Below are 19,258 nucleotides of genomic sequence, written 5' to 3' on the forward strand. Positions count from 1 at the left end.
TTTTTGTATCATACACAAAAATCTTTGCCAAAACCAATGTCAAGGAGATTTTTTCCTATGTTTTCTTCTAGGAATTCTACAGTTTCAGGTCTTACATTTAAGTCTTTAATCCATTTTGAGTTATTTTTTTGTGAGTGGTATAAGATAGGTGTCCAATTTCATTTTCTGCTTATGGTTATCAAGTTTTCCCAACACCATTTACTGAAGAGACTATCCTTTTCCCATTGCATCTTTCTGGCTCTCTTGTCAAACATTTGTTGACCATACATGAGTGGGTTTATTTCTGGGCTCTCAATTCTGCTCCATTGATCTGTATATCTATTTTTATGCCACTACCATACTGCTTTCTGTTTTGACTTGCACTGACTTTTTAATCCCACAATTAGACATTTTGTTTTTGTTTTATTTGTTCTTTCTCTCTTTTTCTCCCTATCTTCTTTTTTCTCGCTCCCTCCCTCACTCTCTCTTTTTCCCTTCCTTCCTTCCTTCCTACTTTCCTTCCCTCCCTCCTTCCTTTCTTCCTCCCTTTCTTCCTCTTCCCTCCTTCCCTCCCTCTTTCCTTTTATCTTTCTTTTCTTTCTTTCTTTCTTTCTTTCTTTCTTTCTCCCTCTCTCTCTCTCTCCCTTCCTTCCTTCCTTCCTTCCCTCCCTCCTTCCTTCCTTCCTTCCTTCCTTCCTTCCTTCTTGCTTCACTCCGAGACAAAACTGAGAAAGTCATGCATTCACCACTTACTCCTTTTGCAGGACCCAGTTTGTTTTTTTAACTTCACTCACTGATGGTATCACCCTCAGGAGAACCCAACTATGTATGCAGTGGCCTTTAAGCCAATCTCCAACCTCTGTTCAAATCCCAAGCAGTCTTCTGTCCTTCCAGTTGCAAAACAAACAAACAACAACAACAAAAAAAAACTCTCAGTCTTCAGCCACCAGAAACCGACAGATACCACCAAAGCAAAAGCTAAATACAGACCCACTTAACTCGGTGTATTAGCATTTTCTTGTTATTCTGGAATTTTAGAAATTCCAGTATAGCCATAGCTATACTTTTACAGCCATAGCTCACCTACGCATTAAAGGAGTGCGTGTGTGTGTGTGTGTGTGTGTGTGTGTGTATGATTTTACTGTACTAAAAAGTTTTTCTTTGAATATTTAGTCCACCATACTGCTGAAAATAGAAATTGACGGGTATCTTTTCACATCCTTACCCTCAGTGCTGAACATAGACCATACTATATAATAGGTATTCAATAAATATATTTTAAATGCATGTAGATGTTGTGGATGCAGAGATTTCACTCCATGATCCAAATAGCCTCATGCTGTCAAGCAAATATTTGAAACTAGTTTGAGTTACACAGTCTTTGAATTTGGAGAATGTTTAGATGCTACAAATACAACATTATCCCTCTTTAGCCTTCATCTGGCTACTTTGTACTCGCTCTTAGGTGATCCATTTTTTATTACCTCTTCCAGAAATACTTTCATGAGTCAACCTTGTCACCATCATCAACATAACTTAGGACAGATACTCTACCAGTGTATTTTCATTATATCTGATATTTACCTTGGCATAGTCATTGAGTCTTACTTTCATTAGCTATTAGAGTTGCTGTTTTATACTATATTGAAGAATTACCGCTATTTCATGATCATTCTTTACATCATTTTCATTCAAAACTTGAATATTGGGCTTCCCTGGTGGCGCAGTGTTGGGAGTCCGCCTGCCGATGCAGGGGACATGGGTTCGCGCCCCGGTCCGGGAGGATCCCACATGCAAAAAAATCATTAAAATGCCTTCTTAATTTTTTTGCCACTTTATAGACATCATGACTCATATTCAAGAATTCACTGCTTGTTTATTAAATTTAGATTCCACTGAGATTGTTTATCTATCTGAAACTTCCAAACCAGTGAAGTACCACTCAGCTGGAGCTTAGCACTCTCTTCATTTTCTCTTTACTTATCTAAGTATACTTTCAAAGATATTTATGCAACATACACTATGTAAAAGACACTGTGTTAGTCACTTTAATATATACAAAGGTGAAACAGGTTGGACCAAGATGAATCAGACATGACTCCTGCCTTCAGTGACCTCATCATCTAGAAAAGTAAGAAATAGATTATATAGGTATATTTCTGTTTCTGTATTAACATATAAATATTAGTAATTGCTAACAGTTATCAAGCTCTTACTATATGCCAAACACAGTTTTACACTTTTACAAGTAATTCCTTTCATCAAATCCAAGGCCATTGATTTTAAGAAATACCATTACCGTTATTGTAGTACCACTAAGGAAAAAGAAACATTGCTTACAGATATAACAATGTTGATTGGAAGATGAATCCCAAACAGCAAAGATGTTAATACATGAGAAAGTGCAAGACTTAGAACTGATGACATATAGTAACTCATTTAATCCTCTCAACAATCCTTCAAGTTAAGCAATGTTATTGTCCCCATTTTACAAATGAGGAAATTGATAGAATTCAGAGATATTAGGTAACTTTCCCAAGATTACACAGCAAGTGAATAGATAAGTGGGGATTAAATCTACATGAATCTGATTCCAAATGCTATGCTCTTAGCCTCTCTCAAGATCTTAGGATCTTGGATTCTTTTATGTAATAGGGTATTCTGGAGTGCCCAAATCTTTTGTTCCTGATGTGGCTTCATTTAAAATTGAAGAAGAATATAGGGACCTCTATTAATTCTTGAGATAAACTGAGTATTTAGTTGAGATGAGGCTTGAAGTTACAAAGCAAAAAACAGTTTTGAAAATAATTTGTCTGAATTTTACATAAAATGGTTATAATAATCAGACTAAAAAGTAGTTAATACATCTTACCAGTATCAGCCAAGAGGCAATTGATTTTTTTAAATCTATGCATCTATAACTAACCACATTGCATGCAGTGTAATGGTCCTAACAGAATGATGGAGACTGGACAAGAACTTAAATTAACTTTGGCCATGAGTGTAGACATATTTTTTTTCTATTTTTAAAGAGAAAATTAGTAGTTAGTGGAAACTATCCATCAAAGTTCTCTTTTTTTAGACTTTATAAAAAGAAGTAGCAACATCTCTATGGAGAATATTGAAATCCTAGTACTACATGAAGTATTGCAAATAATCTTTGTAAGGAGCCAAAAGCAAGTCAGCCAAAAGCAAGAAACTACATATTTTATCTTAAGTAATAACCACCACAATCTATTTTTTAAAAAGGTAATGAGTTAAGAAATAACAACCACATACTACATTGTTTTGCCTATAAATTATGAATTACATTTAAGAACAAGCAGCAGTTAAATGTACTGTGGGCCAATTGCATAGTCATGGATACCAGAGACTTAATCTGTGGAAATTTAGCAAAACAGAATTAGAAATGTCAAACAGAAAAGATCTCATTAAGATAATTCGTCCAGAAATGAATCAAAAATTCTGACCCAGCTGTTCAAATCTTGAGTAGTCAAGATGAGATGGACATAGCTAAAAAATCTAACCATATTGTTTCCAGAAATGTGATACTGGAAACACCTACATAAAAATAACCAGATCACTAGAATGTTTGTTAAAAATGAAGATTTTGATCTTCATCCCAGACCCACCATATCAGTACTTCTTTGGGTAAAGCTCAAGGACCCACATTTTAACCGAGCACCTCCACCCACCAATGATTAAAACCATGCTGGATTTGAGAACCATTACATTAATACTTGACTCTTCCCCATCTAGTACTTTGGGATTGGTGGCAGAAGTGAACCAACCACTAATGGTTATTTTTCACCAAGTATCAGAGATTAAATGTTTCATTTGATAGATATTTATGAAGCAGTGTGGGGACACACAAAAGAAATGTGAGCTCATGTATTCAACTGTATTGCAGTTCTTGCATGTCAGATAAACTGTTCAACATGATTAAATGGAAGTAATTTGTGGTTGTGGAGAAAGAGAATTGAGGTAATCCTGGTAGCTGTGAGAATAAAAAGGAAGGGGTTACTCCAGAAGTTATTTCAAAGAAAAAAATAAATCAATTGGTTCAGTGGCAAATTGAACACTAATGTTAAGCAGAAGGGGAAAAGTAGAATACCTTGAGTGGCGAATGTGGATAGCAGAGAGTAGGGAGGTACTAACATGGTGATGGAATGTGAAAAAACTCTGAAGAGAATCCAGAAGACGGGTGTGGAAGAAAGTGAGCCTTTTGGGGTTGGGCCCTTTTACTATCACATTTGTAAAGATGGTGAATTGAATTTTGTTACTAAGTTTATATATGAGTGGATTTAACCAAATTGAGATCTAATGAATTATTATTTTCTTTTTACAGCAATTGTTCAACTGTCAAGCTCTAAGAAAACTAAGTATTCCTGACAATGACCTTTCAAATCTGCCAACCACTATTGCTAGTTTAGTTAACCTTAAAGAACTTGACATCAGTAAAAATGGTAAGATTCTCATTTCATCTCTAAATAGCTTGAATTTTTAACTGAAAATATGTTTCAATGTTTTCTCTTAGCAAATGATATACACTTTTTCTTTGATTTTGTTGCAACTCTAACTTAATTTTTGTTGAAAAGCTAAATCCTGAATTATAAATTGAAGACAGAAAACTTCTCTCCCCTCTTACTAATGTCCCTGACTCACTCAGGCCTTATTTCCCTCTGCATTCAGATATGTGATTTAATCTTTTCTAGACAATTTTACTGACTTTACACTGCTTATTTTCCTCATTCTCAGGGTAAAATTTTTTCCAACATGTCTCAAGTATCACCTGCTCAATGAGGCCTACCCGTTAACCCTTCTTGGAATTGAATTCCCAGTTTCTTTTACTCTACTCCATTTTTTCCTGTAGTACTGACCATCTTCTCAGTATATATGATTTACTGATTTTTTTATGGTCTTGTCTGTCTTCTCCTGCCCCAAAATGCAAACTCCATTATGTGGCAGGAGGGATTTTACTCTGTTTTGGTCACTGATATATCTCAAACATTTAGAGCAATGCCTGATGAATAATAAGTGCTCAGTAATATTTGTTATATTTTTGGCCAAACTTGTTATGTCTGGTGATTTTATTGATATTCATGTTGATGATCTTTTCTTCTAAATGTTTGTGGGAGTCTCCTGTGTCCTAATACGTTCATTAAATCATCATTTCCTTCCATGAAAACTTGGCTAACTGTTTTATTACAATAAAGCAAGGATCAGTCAAAAAGAGTTATGTATAGGCACTATGAGGATATAAAACATGACCCCTTCATCATTAAGCTAGTCGGTTAAACTTTGTGTGTGTATGTATGTATTGCTTTGGTAACTTCAGGCAATATGCTTGGTGCCAAAGGAACAGGCATCAACAAAACAGATCCCTGCCCTCATGAAACTTACATTCTAGTACATGTGTTAGACATTAAACAAATAATTATGGATGATTAAATAAACAATTGAGTGTGAAGATACATTGGAGGTGAAGGATATGCATGCTAGTAGGACATAATCCAGTCAGTGTAGTTAAGTAAAGTTACCCTAAGAAATGATAACCAAGCCCAGACAGGACAAATAAGAGTTGTTATTCAATGGGTATAAAGTTTCATTTGTGCTGGTTGAATAAATTCTAGAGATCTGCCATCCAATCCAACATAGTGCCCATAGTTAACAATACAATATTGTGCACTTCAAAATAACTGATCTTATTATACACTAGAAGCATACCCTATGTCCCTTCCCTGTTTTATTTTCTTAATAGTCTTTATGAGAAACTGACATACTATATTTTTAACTTGTTTATGTATTGTCCAGATTCCCCTAACTAAAATTAAAATTCAGTGATGTTTTAATTTTTTATTGTTGTCTTGGTCACTAATACATCTCTGCTGCCTAAAACAGTGTGTGGCACATTGTAGGAGTTCAACAAAATTTATTGAATGAATTCACGAATGAATGGTCCTTCTGGAACATTGAACATTTGTTGAAATGTACCAGTTTAAATGGCTAGTGATTTCAATTCAAGTATATGAGAGTCGTAGAAAAGTTTACAGTATCTCTGGGGAAAGAAGACTAACACCTACAAATAATCAATGAATATCAGAGTTCAAGTAATGCATATGGCTTGAGGAATTCCATGAAGCACAGTAGCATCTGAATAAAGGAGAGCATTTCATTTGAAGGAAACAGATAGAGTGCCTGGGACTTCCTTGGCAGTCCAATTGTTAAGACTCTGCGCTTCCACTGCAGGGGGCACGAGTTCAATCCCTGGTCGGGAAACTTGAGATCCCGCATGCTATGTGTTGTGGCAAAAATAAATAAATAAATAAAATTTTCAAATAGAGTGCAAATGGGGGACACACACAACTTTCTATACCAACTTGATTTACCACTTAGAGCGTTTTCAGGAAGCCAATCCTAAAAGGACCATTTGCTGATTTAGAGAGAACAGCAACTAGATTTAGGCTCATTGAAAGATGACATAAAGGCCTACATTTATTCTTTTAAAAATAGATTTACAGGTCACATATTATTATGAATTGATAGTTCTGTACTTTAATAACAAATAATGCTATTTATATACATTCACACATCAAATTCTATTTTCAAATTACAATTTCTGAGAAATGTCATATGGCTAAATATAACACATCCCTTGGCCTTCATGCAGGTTTGGCTGGATAGTTCATGTAAATAAAAAATCTATCTTGTTCTTAAAGAGAATCAGAAGAAAATTCATCACCAAATATAAACACAAAACTCCTAAGAAATATGACATTTTTATGAGCGTTATAATCATCTCCTAGAGGTCCTCTTGCATCAAGAAATTTGTGTTGTCAGTATGTAAACTGCAGGTTATACTCCTACTTAGAAGTAAGTTTGTGAGCAACATTAGAAGTCCTAGTAAGTAGTATTTAGGGACTTTTAGACTTTTAGCTATGCTTATGATTGCTATATTGTGGAAAAAGGCAAAGCAAAGCATGGCAAATCATTCTGCAAGGTTAGTATAGTACTAAAGGTTTAATGAACATGATGACATATCAGCCATTGCTAGAAGTGACACAAACAGTAAAAGATTTCAACACATCAGTCCTTTCACAAAATCATACCTAAAAAGCTGTCACTGAATTCTGTGGCAGAGACCTAGACAGTTACTTAAGGAGCATAATACATCCTTTGGGAATCTGTCAAGTGAAGAAAGAGCAGATAGCAGAAAGTAAATGCAGTGTCAGCATCACAGTTTGACAAGGTTGGAATAGCCCCAGTGGAAAAGAGTCAAGACATGAGACAATATAATCAGTATTGGGATTTAGGGACAGAAAATGAATGTTTATTTGGAGGCAGGGACTCATGCAATTGCTAGTCAATCTAGGCAAACATTTGCCTGACTTGTGTTGGAATTGATGAGTGACCCTTTATGAAATTAATTCAATTGGAAGCTGAGGTTAAATCTGATCTTTGTTGTGCTTGTGCCTCCAATCTTTGTCATGTCTAATTCTTCCACTTATCCTAATTCACCATTTCTCCTTCCATAATTTAAAAATATTACTTTATATTAAAACCTTTAGATAAGTGAACTATTGTGGGCAGAAATGTATCTAGAAATTTTTTGTGAATAGCTTTCACTACCTCTCTAATCACACTGCCAACTAACCCATTTCATCCCCAGGTAATGCCAAATTATCATTCTCAAATGCCTCAGGCTGGTTACTGTGATACAAGAAATGATACTATTTTCTCTGCCCAAACTATTTCTTTCTCCCACTGTTGTCCCTCATCAACCAGAGTCCTCTTCACCTTTAAAAAGACATCTCTGATGTTATGTATTCTGGGAAACTTTCCTGACATCCTATACGCAAAGAGAATTAATTGCTTCTTCCTCTGTATATCTTTATACTTCCATCTCACTTTGTAATTTATTTTTTTAATATTTCAGAAGGTAAATTTTATTTTATTGATATTTTCAAATGTTTTGGCTGTTTAAAAGACACAATTTTTATTATTGAAATATAATTGATACAATATTATGTTAGTTTCAGGTGTACTACATAGTGATTTGACATTTGCATACATTAAGAAATGATCACCAAGATGTCTAGGAACAATCTGTCCCCATACAAAGTTATTAGAGTATTATTGATCATATTCCTTATGCTGTATATTACAACCTTGTGGCTTATTTATTTTATAACTGTAGGTTTTTACCTCTTATTACCCTTCACCTATTTCTCCCAGTCCCCATGCCCTCCCCTCTGGCAATCACCCATTTTTTTCTCTCTATCTCTGAGTTTGTTTTCATTTTGCTTTGTTTTCTAGATTCTAAACGTGAGATCATTCGGTGTTTGTCTTTCTCTATTTCACTTAGCATACTACCCTCTAGATGTATTCATTTTGTTGCAGTTTCAGAGTTTTTTAAGGCTGAGTAATACTCCATTGTATATGTATGACACATCTTTATCCAATCATCTGTGGATGGACATTTCAGTTGCTTCCATATCTTTGGTATTGTAAATAATGCTGCAATGAACATTGGGGTGCATATATCTTTTTGTATTAGTGTTTTTGTTTTCTTTGGAAAAATACCCAGAAGTGAAATAGCTGGATCATATCACAGTTCTCTTTTTAATTTTTTTCTAAACTTTTTACTGGAGTATAGTTGATTTACAATGTTGTGTTAGTTTCAGGTGTATTGTAATTTAATTTCTATATATCACTGTGTATTTGACAAGATTGTAAAACCCTTGAAGTCAGAAACTATCTTATTCATTTCTATATTTGGAGCTACTAACACAATACCTATACATGGCAGGTGCTCAGTAAATGTCTGGTAGGTAAATAAACATTATACTTTAGCATTCTTTTAAAATATATATTTTTATATTATATTACATTAGGGATCCTGCATAGTATAGGGTCCCCACCTCTTATACTGGGATCTGTTAAGTATGTAACTGAGTGCTGGAAAAGACAGAAATGATGCTGCAATAAGTGATGAGTAACCACTAAAATCAGCTCAAACCTTCCATATAGAAATATATTTAATATTCTTGTTCTTGGGAGAATGACTACTTCATGTCAAGTTTTGACCTTTCCCTTGAGTTTTAGACTGGTATAGCCAACTGCAGGCTGGACATAGCTATAATATGTTCCATAAACACCTCCAAACATAACGTATTTAAAACGAAGCTCATCATCCACCGTAATCTGCTTTTCCTCCATTATATCTAGTTTTCTGTTAATGTTACTATTATCCACACAGATATTCAATGCAAAAATCCATTCTTTCTTCTGACTCCCATATGCATTAAGTCACCAAATTCTACCAATTTTACCTCCTAAATGTATGTCTAGTCTGTTTCTTTCTCACCATTCCCATTGTTACCATGTTAATTTAGTGTCTTGTCTGTTTCCAGATTGGTTAACATAGCCTTCTAATTGGTCTCTCCCTCTCATTATCGCCACCACCATTCCCAAACCTATCCTCCACAAAGTAGCTTCAGCACTTTCTAAATTGTAAATATGACTAGGTGGCTCTCCTTCTTAAGATACTTCAGTTGATCAAGGATAGAGCATAGGCTCCCTAACACAGCATTAAAAGTTCCCACAATTGACCACCTACACTTCCATTCCATCTGCTCATCTCACAAAGACAATTTGTACTTTTTAACTTTATGGTCTAGATATTGAAGAGCTGCCTCAAATGTTTAATGCTGTTGCAATAACTCTGTGACTCTATTTATATAATTTCCTCTGCCTAAATCACGTTTCACACCTCTTTTCCCCTGGTTAAAACTTACTTATCATTCAAAGCTCAATTTAGTATTGAAAACACTTGACACTTAGTTATATTAAAATATTTAGGTAGGGACTTGCCTTGTGGTGCAGTGGTTAAGAATCTGCCTGCCAGTGCAGGGAACATGGGTTCAATCCCTGGTCCAGAAAGATCCCACGTGCCACGGAGCAACTAAGCCCGTGCGCCACAACTACTAAGCCTGTGCGCCACAATTACTGAGCCCGCCTGTTGCAACTACTGAAGCCCACGCACCTAGACCCGTGCTCCACAAGAGAAGCCACTGCAATGAGAAGCCCACGCACAGCAAGGAAGAGTAGCCCCAGCTTGCCGCAACTAGAAAAAGCCAATGCACAGCAACGAAGACCCAACACAGGCAAAAAGAAAATTATGTAGCTTTAATTTTTTAATGATAAACACTTTAAGCATGAAGAAAATAATATGAGACAGTAGTGTGACCGCCATGTAGATTAAAGTGATGGCATTTATTATAGATATAACACTCTAGCTTTTTTTAAATGAAACTTGTAAATTCTCAACTCCATCCCTTTTTCCCTCCTCTGAGTTAGTGTGTTTAAAATTTCAATGAAGTGCTAACACATTGTGTATGTTATTCTGCAAGTTTTCATTCTACATTACGTTTCTAAAATTTGTCCTTAATGATCAATGTGAATATGATTGCACCAGCATAGTACCAAAGTTCCCACTGCTCCATATCCTTGCTAATACCTGGGGTTATTTGATATTTTAAATGTTGGCCAGTCAGATGGATATATAAGGATGGCTCAATATTTTAATTTATATTTCATCAATCACCAGTGAAGTTGGCATTTTTTCATTTCTTTTTATTAGCAAGTGTAGAGTACCTTTCTCTGCAAATTGACTTTTTGGTCCATTTTTATTTTGGATTGTTTGTTAGGTTCTTAGTGATTTGAAAGATTTACATACTGTGAACACTAATCCCTTATTGGTTAAATAGGTTACAAATATCACCTCCCAGTTTGTGGTTTGTCTTTTTGCTTTGCTCAGGATGCCATTTGTTGTAGAGAAGTTGCCAATTTTAATATACTAAAATTTATCACTCTTCTCTTTTGGGCTGTAGTTATACAGCTTATTTAAGAAATTCTTTCATATGCTAATATCATAAAGATGTTTGTCTACATTTTCTTCCAAAACTATTAGTTTTCTTTTCACATTTAGGCCTTTAATTCATTTGCAATTTATCTTTTGTGCTATGTATTATCAAAATTTATTTTTTCCATATGAATAGATGATTACTTGTTCCATCAACATTTGTTAGTCTCTTTTTTTCTCACTAACTTATAAATATACCTATTTTACATATAAAAGACATTTATCCAAACTCTTTGTCTTGCTCCGTCAGCTTACTTGCCTACTCTTGTACCACTATCACGTTGTTCTAAGCATTATAACTTAATATTAAGTTTTAATATTTGATAAGAGAGGTCTTCTTTCTTTTTAAAATGTGTCTCGCTGTTCTTGGTACTCAGTTCTTTATATAAATTTTAGGTTAACTTGTTGAAGCTCACAAATAATCTATTAGAATTTTTTTAATTGGCTTGAATTTAAAGATTCATTTGGGATGAATTGATATCTTTGTGATAGTAAGTATTGTAATCCGTGAACATGATACTTACATTTATTTAAATCCTATTTTGTGTCTTTCAATAAAGTTGTGATTTCTTTCAAGAAAGAGCGGCACACATTTCATTAGAGTTATCTCTGAGTAGTTTAAGTTTCTAGTTTTATAAAATGTATTCCTTCTATTTTTATTTATTTATTTTTTCCGGCCATGCTGCACGGTGTGCAGGATCTTAGTTCTCTGACCAGAGATCGAACCTGTGTCCCCTGTACTGGAAGCGCGGAGTCCTAACCATTGTACCGCCATGGAATTCGTGTATTCCTTTTAGAAATTTCAAGTAAATTTTAGTTGATCCTATATAGGAACATTGCTAATTTTAATATTTTGATCTTACAATCAGCCATGGTGCTGAAATATAAATTCTAATATATAACCAGTAGATTCTTTTGAATCATTGTGTATAAAATCATATCATCTGCATGTGACAATTTTCTTTTCTTTCCCATCCTTATACCTTTATATCTTCTATTTTTTCTAATTTTATTTATTTATTTTTATACAGCAGGTTCTTATATACATATTAGTGTATATATGTCAATCCCAATCTCCCAATTCATCCCACCATCACCCCCAACCCACTTCCCCCCTTGGTGTTCATAAGTTTGTTCTCTACATCTGTGTTTCTATTTCTACCCTGCAAACAGGTTCATCTGTACCATTTTTCTAGATTTCACATACATGCGTTAATATACGATATTTTTTTTTCTCTTTCTGATTTACTTCACTCTGTATGATAGTCTCTACATCCATCCACATCCCTTTATATCTTCTTGATCACTTTTTTATAAGTTATAATTTCCTGGGAAATAATCTATTCCATCATCCAGATGTTCAATTTTATTGTAAAACATTGTCCATAGACTTCTTTTACGTGTTTTATAAATCTCTACCATATCCATGGCTGTTTCTTTCTTTGTATTCTTAACTTTTTTTTTTAACATCTTTATTGGGGTATAATTGCTTTACAATGGTGTGTTAGTTTCTGCTTTATAACAAATTGAATCAGTTATACATATACATATGTTCCCATATGTCTTCCCTCTTGCACGTTTTTTAATTGTTCCATCTATCTTCTATGTTTTTATCTCCCATATGGCCAGAGGTTTTTCTACTTTACTAATCTTTCAAATAATACTTTTTTGACTTATTTGTCTCAATGCTTGTTGGTTTGCTGGCTTTCCTCCAATCATTAATTTCTATTTTTCTACTTTATACTGCAGCTTTTTTATTATGCCCCTCCTACTTTTTACAGTTTACTCAGTTGTTTTTAGTATTCCAATAAACTTGCAACTTTTTTAGTTATCATATTATTTTTATTGAAATATGTTGCAGACTACATAGTCTGGATTATTTCTCTTTATTCATTGACTTTCACATTGTGGCCTAGGATATGGTCAATTTTTAAAATATTCTTGGTTGCTTGTGATAAAAACACATATTCTCAGATTATAGAGAACAGGCTAGGTATCATCTAATAATATTCTTTATTCTTCACTACATTATAGGCTTTTCTAGGACAAATACTGTATGTTAGTGATTTCTATATGCTTGAACATTGAAAGCAGATTTCAACCTCTTGTGTTCAATAAAGATTCTAGTCTTTCTTTTTAAGAATAAGTACATTAACCTTTATCTTTCTTGAGAGAGAGAGAGAGAGGTGTAAATAAATATTGATGCTGCATGTAAATCACCCTTCCTCTCTAAGGAAAATTCCCCAAAATTACATACAGCAATCCATGGGTAAATCATTGGCTTTCCATGCCAATGGCTCTTTTATCCTTTCTTCCTCAGATCTTAATCCAACAGTAAAACTATAATCTTATGTCCATCAGAGATAACTGCATTTTATGATAGTGTGGTATCTGAATAAATTGTCTATTCCTGTTTGCAGAGCTGATACTTGGTCATAATGGAGGAAATTGTTTTATATGATAAAGCAAGATAATGAATGATAAGGTTTAATTGGGCAGTGATTCTGTTTTAAGTCTGATTGTTGATTTGTCATAGATTCAGAGAGACTATGACACTCTAATTTAAGGACTTTAATGAAAATGAAGTAATGTGAAAATGCTTCCTAATTCTGCAGCAATTAAGTGATTTTTCTCTCATCCTCTAAAACTTATTTCTATACAAGAATGAATTTGAACAGCATCATAGTGGGCCAAATCACTGTTGTTAGTTATAATGAAAGGCGATCAGAGTTGAAGGTATTATTATGTGTTTTACTGACTTGCCAATTATTCCACCCCTTCGCCAAATGCATACAAAACACTGAAGACAAATAATATCTTCAGCTTTCAGTGAAGAGGGGGAGTTTCTCTCAAACACACCAGAGAAAGAAAATATGAGTAACCAGTTAAATGATGAAAATCTTTAGAATTTTGAGCATATTCAGAAAAGAATAGAGACTCTAGCAGTGTATATATAAATTCTTAAGGAAGTCTATTTTGGGATGCCTTATGTGGGTTGGGGAGAAAATATTACCCTGCAGTTGTTTTCAATTAGCAATAAATATGCTCTTTGATGTTTTGCAAATCATTAGGCCATTTGTTTAGAGTAAAGCTTATTATTTTGTCCTATTAAATACCTCACTTCCAACGCTCTTAATGTGCTATTTATCTGAAAATCACTAGCACTTCCCTCACTGTAAGACTACTTTCTTTTCTACAGAGTCTACTTCTGCCCAAGATTATAGTGTTAAAATAGAGGATTGACTCCTCTATTTCCATAGAGGAGTATGATGGCACAAAAACCAGGTCTGTTCTCCTGCTACCTTCTTAGCTAGATACCAGGATTTTTAACTCTTTCTAATGTCTTCATGAGGAAATAAAACCAACATATAATTTTTATGTGTGTTGCCAGCACTTACTCCATGGGGGATAGAACTTCCAATCTGGTAATATATTTAAATATAAGGGAGAAAGGAACTGTTCCCATCCCGTCATCCTTCTGACGTCTGTGTTGGGCTCTGTCACCTAGAGTCAGCAGAGTCTTTCCTGAGCTGATTGATTAACCTGTCTTCGGGCGCCCCTGTAATTCCTAGAACTTGTAAAATAACAGAATTGGACTGGCAGTGAAGCGTTGTGAGTCCTCTCTCTACTAGGCCATACCCACTCGCAGCTTCAGGATAAACTCCTGAAAAGAACTGCTGCACCTTGCACTGTTTCTAGACTCACAACAGCCACTATCAAAGTGCAGGCATAGTAAGTGCTCAATAAAGCAGTTGACTGATAATGAATAAAAAAAATAATTAGCCAAAAATGAGGTAAGATTATTAAATAGGTCCATTTAATATAGTAGTGACTCAATATATTTGTGGTTGAAGCAGAGAGAAGGTGGGGAGGGCAGGTGTCATTTTAACTCCTTTTGACGAAGTCTTATTCATTCCTCTATGAAAGAGCTTGTTGGTCAAGGTCATAAAGATTTCTTAAAATTTTCTCTAGACAGACATGTCCTAAAGGCAGAGTCAGTTGCATGATTGCCTCAAAGTATTGATTACTTTACCTGCATTTGGCTTTTCTCTTTATAATGCCACTAAAATAAGCAGAGTCTTATAGGAGACCTTTAACTCTTCTTGCTTGAGTTCCTACTGAGTTCTTGGCTCCCTTCGTTTGAAGGGTTGGAGGTAAAGCAAATCATTCCAGTCTGTTTGTTCTTCTCTCTCTCTCTCTCTCTCTTTCTCTGTCTTTAATACATGACTGGCCTGTACATTGTCTCCCAAATTTACTAACCTAACTGCTGGATGCTTTTGCTTTCTCCCATATAATAGATTGTGTCTCTGAAATCTAACTCTAATCAGTACTTCCTACTTAATAGAGTATTGCCTCATTTACCAAATATCCTTAGGGAATGTGGGTTTATACACAAAATAATTTTCCAAAAAAATTACAGTTTATCCTTTTACACCTAATTTTAAAATTTTATTTGAATCATTCTGAATGGAAATTATTCCAAAAATGTTTCATATCACATTATTTTCTTTCAATGAGTATAATGAATGCAATTGAACCTTTCCAGGTTGACTTGAGTTCATTATGGTTTGTGTTATTAAATTATTTTAGTATGTGTAGATGCTTGCCTCTACACAAAATAAGAATGATAGGCTTTAAGAGTTCTGGTGTTAACTTTGTAGCTTTTCCCATCACCTCCTTTATTATCAGACCATGCATGAGTTATCAAGTCTTCATATTGACATTCTGCCTATTTTGAGTAGCCCTCTCTTCTTATTTGTTCCTTCTAATAGCTATTGGTTGAACTATATATAAGGAGGGCATAGATTTGGAACTAAGATTATAGTACTTGTCAGTATATTAAATTCAGAAATAAAGAACATTATGACCTGAGCAATGCACTCAATGTTCCAGAAAGTTAATAGTACTATCTGAAATTTGACCAAAGGTAATTATAGAACAAATACAGTTTACAGTGCCCCTATAAGAATGCCACATGGTCAATCTTGAGTATGCATTAAACTCAGAGTTCTAGAAAGTTGGGGCTGTTTGTATTTGACCTGGAGAGTATATATGGAACAAATCCAATATATTGTGCTCTATTATGAATGTTGCATTGTCAATTTTGAGTAGCTAAAATGTATACCTCCAAATAGTTTAAATCCTGGATTTGATGGAGGCAGCTTAATAAACATATAACGTGTGTTTGGAATAAGCTTGGCCTGGTTTCAAAACCTCCGAGCCTCGGTTTCTTCATTAGTTTAAATAGCAATAATAAATCATCTTATAAAATTGTTGTGAAGATGAACTAAAGCAAAGTGCTTATAATGTTTCCTCAATAAATTCCATTCTTTCTGCTCCTAAATCTAATCCAATTTACTAGATATCCAAAAACCTGCCTGCTTTCTCAAAATTGAAAAAAATATATATAAAAATTAGTATCACATTTAAAATATCAGATGAAAATATTAAAGTGTTATCAATATATATCCCTCCTTTGTTAAAATTAAGGTTTTAATACTTTTTCAGCCTACGGCACTTACATCATGTGGTAGACCATTTGGGCTGATACCTCTGAATTTCAGAGAATTCAGAGAAGCATTTCAAAATGCACTATCTATAACTATTATCATATATACACGTTTATATAAAATTTGTAAAGTAATAAACATAAACTTTAACGCATTTGAGAGAACCCTAAATCATTTAAAATTTGGTATTTGTAGTAAGTCCTTTATATTATTTTTGTATGAAAAGAGAGTTACCTGTTTCATCTTAGAAAAGGTAATTTCAATCTAAAGCGTCTGTACTTAAGATCATGTGTTTCTTTCCATGTTTGTACTGTTTAGTTCATTGCTTCAGGATATTGATGCAAAAATATAATTAAATCCAATTTAATAGACACTTGCTCAGTTTCTGTTGTTTTCCTAGGTCTGATCTAGGTACTGTCAGGAATATCAAGAAATTGAATGTCAACTGACTCCATCCTCCTATCTTTCCAGAACGCTCCCTCTTATACCACTCCAACCCTCCTTTGACCCCATCAGAACCACCAATCTATTAGTACCACCACCTTTTCATGAATTCTGTCAACCTCTCTCAAGGTTTGCTCTGCCTTTTTGCATGGCTTGAATTTTATGGTCAGTCATCAAATGACCCCCTTGATACCTTTGCTTCTCTTTTATATATCTACGTATGCTCAGTAAAATTACAACCCTGACTGAATCCAGCTCTCTACCTATGGCTGAAAAGATCCAGAAGAAAACAGTCACACTGATTGATATGACTTTAAGTTCATGATTGCAGTTCTGAAGTGGAGCCTTAATGCTTCCCAACAATCATGTTGTACTTCCTTCCTCTATTGACTCTCATTCTCTTCTGGTGACTATTTCACATGTTCTCTTCTGTCTTCAAACTCCCACATCTCCTGTCCCATGTTCATGGTTATTTACCCTACTCCACTGAGAAAATCAAAACTCTCGAAGGATGATTTCCAGACTGTCATCATCCTATCAATTCATCTACCAGCATCTACACCCATATTCTCTCATTTCTGCCAAATTAGTACAGGTAAACTACTCCTGTTTCTCTCTAAAGCCAGTCTCTCCACTGGTTAACCATCCCCTCTTGCCGACCCATGGATATCACTGTAGAAATTCTCCTCAGTCTCTACCACATCATGAAGATTTTCCTCTCTACTTGTTTATTCTAATCAGTATACACACATGCTTTTATTTCTTCTGTTCTAAAGAAAATTTCTTGGATTTTCTTCCCTTAATAGTCCCTCACCCCCTTGCAGCAAAAGCTCTAGATGGAGCTGTCTATATCCTTTATCTACAATTCTTTCCTCTCATCCTCTCTTAAACCCACCCCAGTCTTTAAGCCCTCCACTCCAAAACAATTCCAGATGAGGTCATACAGATCTCCTCATTACCAAATCCAAAGGCAATATTTGGTCATCATGTTACTTGACCTAGCAACATCATTTGAAACAGTTGAATGCTTCTTCCTACTTTGCACATTTTCTTCATTTGATTTCTAGGATTCAATACTATTATTTTTCCTCCCATCTCACTGATTGATCTTGTTCAGGCTCCTACGTTGATTCTTCCTCTTCCCCCCAACCTCATTTTGGAGTATTTCATGGTTCAGCCCCTTGTCCTTTTTTCTTCATTATCTACATTTACATCACTGGTGCTCACATTTTGTCTCATGGTTTAAATACTGTCTAAATCAGCGGTTCCCAACCTTTTTAGCACCAGGGACCGGTTTCATGGAAGACAATTTTTCCACAAACCGGGGTTTGGGGGGGTGGGTTCAGGATGATTCAAGCACATTACATTTATTGTGCACTTTATTCCTATTATTATTACATTGTAATATATAATGAAATAATTATACAACTCACCAGAATGCAGAATCAGTGGGAGCCCTGAGCTTGTTTTCCTGCAACTATATGGTCCCATCTGGGGGTGATGGGAGACAGTGTGTTGCTATGTCCAATCTACTCCGTAATCTGATTTTGGTTGCTGTCACTGCAGAAAACGCTGCTTCACAAAGATAGGCTGTTGGAAATGGAAGCAGGCTTTTCAGTGCTTTTATGGCAATCTCAAGTTATTCCGCCTTGACTTTAATCCAGAATGTATGGAGATTTGAAGTTGTCTCAAACATACTTTTAAGGCCACCATCATTTACGATCTCAAGGAGTTGATCCTCTTCTATAGCACAGAGAAAGTCAATTCACCTGGCTTATGCACAAATGGGTCATGGATCCATTCCTTCCCAGTTCGGAGGTCTTTTGTGGTTGGGAAGTAATGCTCAAACTCTTTTGAAAGCTGAGATAAGTGATCATACTCCAGCTGGGAGAAAGAAGGCCCTGGCTCTGTCTCTTTCAAAATCTCTGCTAATGTTTGAAACATGTCAAAAATCCCAATGTTCACTCGTCGCCGCCATAATTCCAGTTTGGCTTTGAATGCAGCCACATTATCTGCCAACTTGAACACACTTGTCGTTCTCCCCTGAAATGACAGATTGAGCTCGTTGAGCAGGTTGAATATGTCACACAAGTAAGCAGGATTTGTGACCCATTCTGTGTCACTGAAATGTGCTGCTAGTGGTGACTTTTTCTAAAAGGAATCTCTGGAGCGGCTCTCATAACTCAAAAACTCTGACCAGTGATCTGCCTTTAGAAAGCCATCTCACTTCTGTGTATAAGAGAAGACGTGTACTCTGCGTCCATCTCCTCACAAAGCTGCGTGAACAGATGTGAGTTACGGGCATGTACTTTAATGTGGTTGATAATTTTAATCACATCCTGCAAAACGTCTTTAAGTTCAGGTGACATTTTTCGGATAGCCAGCATTTCTCTATGGATGG

At 35.1% G+C, this 19,258-nt stretch overlaps 1 protein-coding gene across 3 annotated transcripts in view; it reads left to right on the forward strand.

The window, feature by feature from the left end:
- LRRC7 (leucine rich repeat containing 7) overlaps positions 1-19,258 on the forward strand; it is a 374,132-nt gene that overhangs the window by 93,709 nt on the left and 261,165 nt on the right. For all 3 annotated transcript variants that reach the window (XM_024734618.1, XM_024734620.1, XM_024734619.1), the window contains one exon: positions 4,328-4,445. In XM_024734618.1, the coding sequence (XP_024590386.1) occupies positions 4,328-4,445 (118 nt within the window). The remainder of the gene's footprint in view (positions 1-4,327; positions 4,446-19,258) is intronic.

The sequence above is a fragment of the Neophocaena asiaeorientalis genome, unplaced genomic scaffold (assembly GCF_003031525.2).
Source record: "Neophocaena asiaeorientalis asiaeorientalis breed wild unplaced genomic scaffold, Neophocaena_asiaeorientalis_V1.1 scaffold15, whole genome shotgun sequence".
Taxonomy (NCBI): domain Eukaryota; kingdom Metazoa; phylum Chordata; class Mammalia; order Artiodactyla; family Phocoenidae; genus Neophocaena; species Neophocaena asiaeorientalis.